The 1,096-nt window shown below is 38.1% G+C and overlaps 1 protein-coding gene across 1 annotated transcript in view; it reads right to left on the bottom strand.

Moving 5' to 3' along the window:
- The window catches only part of LOC119587922 (sodium-coupled monocarboxylate transporter 1-like), a gene marked incomplete in the record, with an annotated part of 5,335 nt that overhangs the window by 2,864 nt on the left and 1,375 nt on the right, over positions 1-1,096 (bottom strand). Inside the window, 3 exon segments of the mRNA XM_037936633.1 lie at positions 134-288; positions 518-706; positions 948-1,081. Of these exon segments, the coding sequence (XP_037792561.1) occupies positions 134-288; positions 518-706; positions 948-1,081 (478 nt within the window).

The following is a 1,096-nucleotide window of genomic DNA, read 5'->3' as shown; positions in this document are numbered from 1 at the left end:
AGAAGGAATTTGTTGCATTCTTCTACATCTACAAGAAAAAAATAGTAAAAAACTCAAAAATGTTTCATCCTAAAAGAGAAAATTACCATTAACTCTTAGAAATAAGTTTTACGGATTTCAAGTATAAACTCACTTGAAGAATTCAATACGGTGTCCCTGGTCAGATATAGTCCACACCTCATCAAGGCCGCCTAATCGTATACAGCATATTATCACCACCACCAACACGCCAAAGAACATGAGCAGAGTCTGTACCACGTCTGTGTACACCACTGCTTTGACGCCGCCCTGATGATAGACTGCGTCTTAGATTTTTATTGTCTTTAAGAAAGGAACAGCTCATCATGGAGAAATGTAACTAAAAACAACAACACCTGTTGTTGATTTTTGTTTTCATTTGGTTAACGTAGAAGAGAGGAAAAGAAAAGGGTTAGTTGTATGAAATGTCAATCGATGTGGATTTCAGATTTCATCTTCATAGAGAGCTTGCAATAATTACATATTACATTTGACTTACAATTGTGATATAGAAGGTGCAGATAACACCCATACTGACGACGGAAGCCCAGGTAGGAAGACTAGTGACAGTGGACAGGGTGAGTGCAGGGGCGTACAGGCAGATACCCATATAAATTGAGTACTGTAAGAGCTGGCAAGACGTGGCCATTTTCCTAAGTTTGGAAGACTTGAATCGCCTCTCGATGTACTATATTATATATAAAGTAAAAACATGTAAGATTAAAGTGTCTTCATCTACTGTCTCCATTACTGTTTCATAGGGCCTGAGAAACATAGGCAATAATATACTTTGGATAAGTGAGAGGTATTATGTATATAGTTTCCAAGCATCATAAGATTCCAAGTGCATTATTTTCACACCTTGAGAAGTACCCTAGTAACTTAAGAAACATCATATAAAGTGCAGTTCAGGAATCGTAATATTCTACCTCATTGATGGATACAATTTGTAGTGGGTAAATGAGTGGCAGAATTAACCACTGAGTGATGATGGTGCCCAACACACAGCCCAGCAGGTTCACAGATAACTGCGTGCCAAAGTAATACATCTCCGTTGCGTTTCCTGGAAGCATAAGTA

Source organism: Penaeus monodon, chromosome 23 (genome assembly GCF_015228065.2).
Source record: "Penaeus monodon isolate SGIC_2016 chromosome 23, NSTDA_Pmon_1, whole genome shotgun sequence".
Lineage (NCBI taxonomy): Eukaryota > Metazoa > Arthropoda > Malacostraca > Decapoda > Penaeidae > Penaeus > Penaeus monodon.
This window is presented reverse-complemented; position numbering and strand designations above follow the sequence as displayed.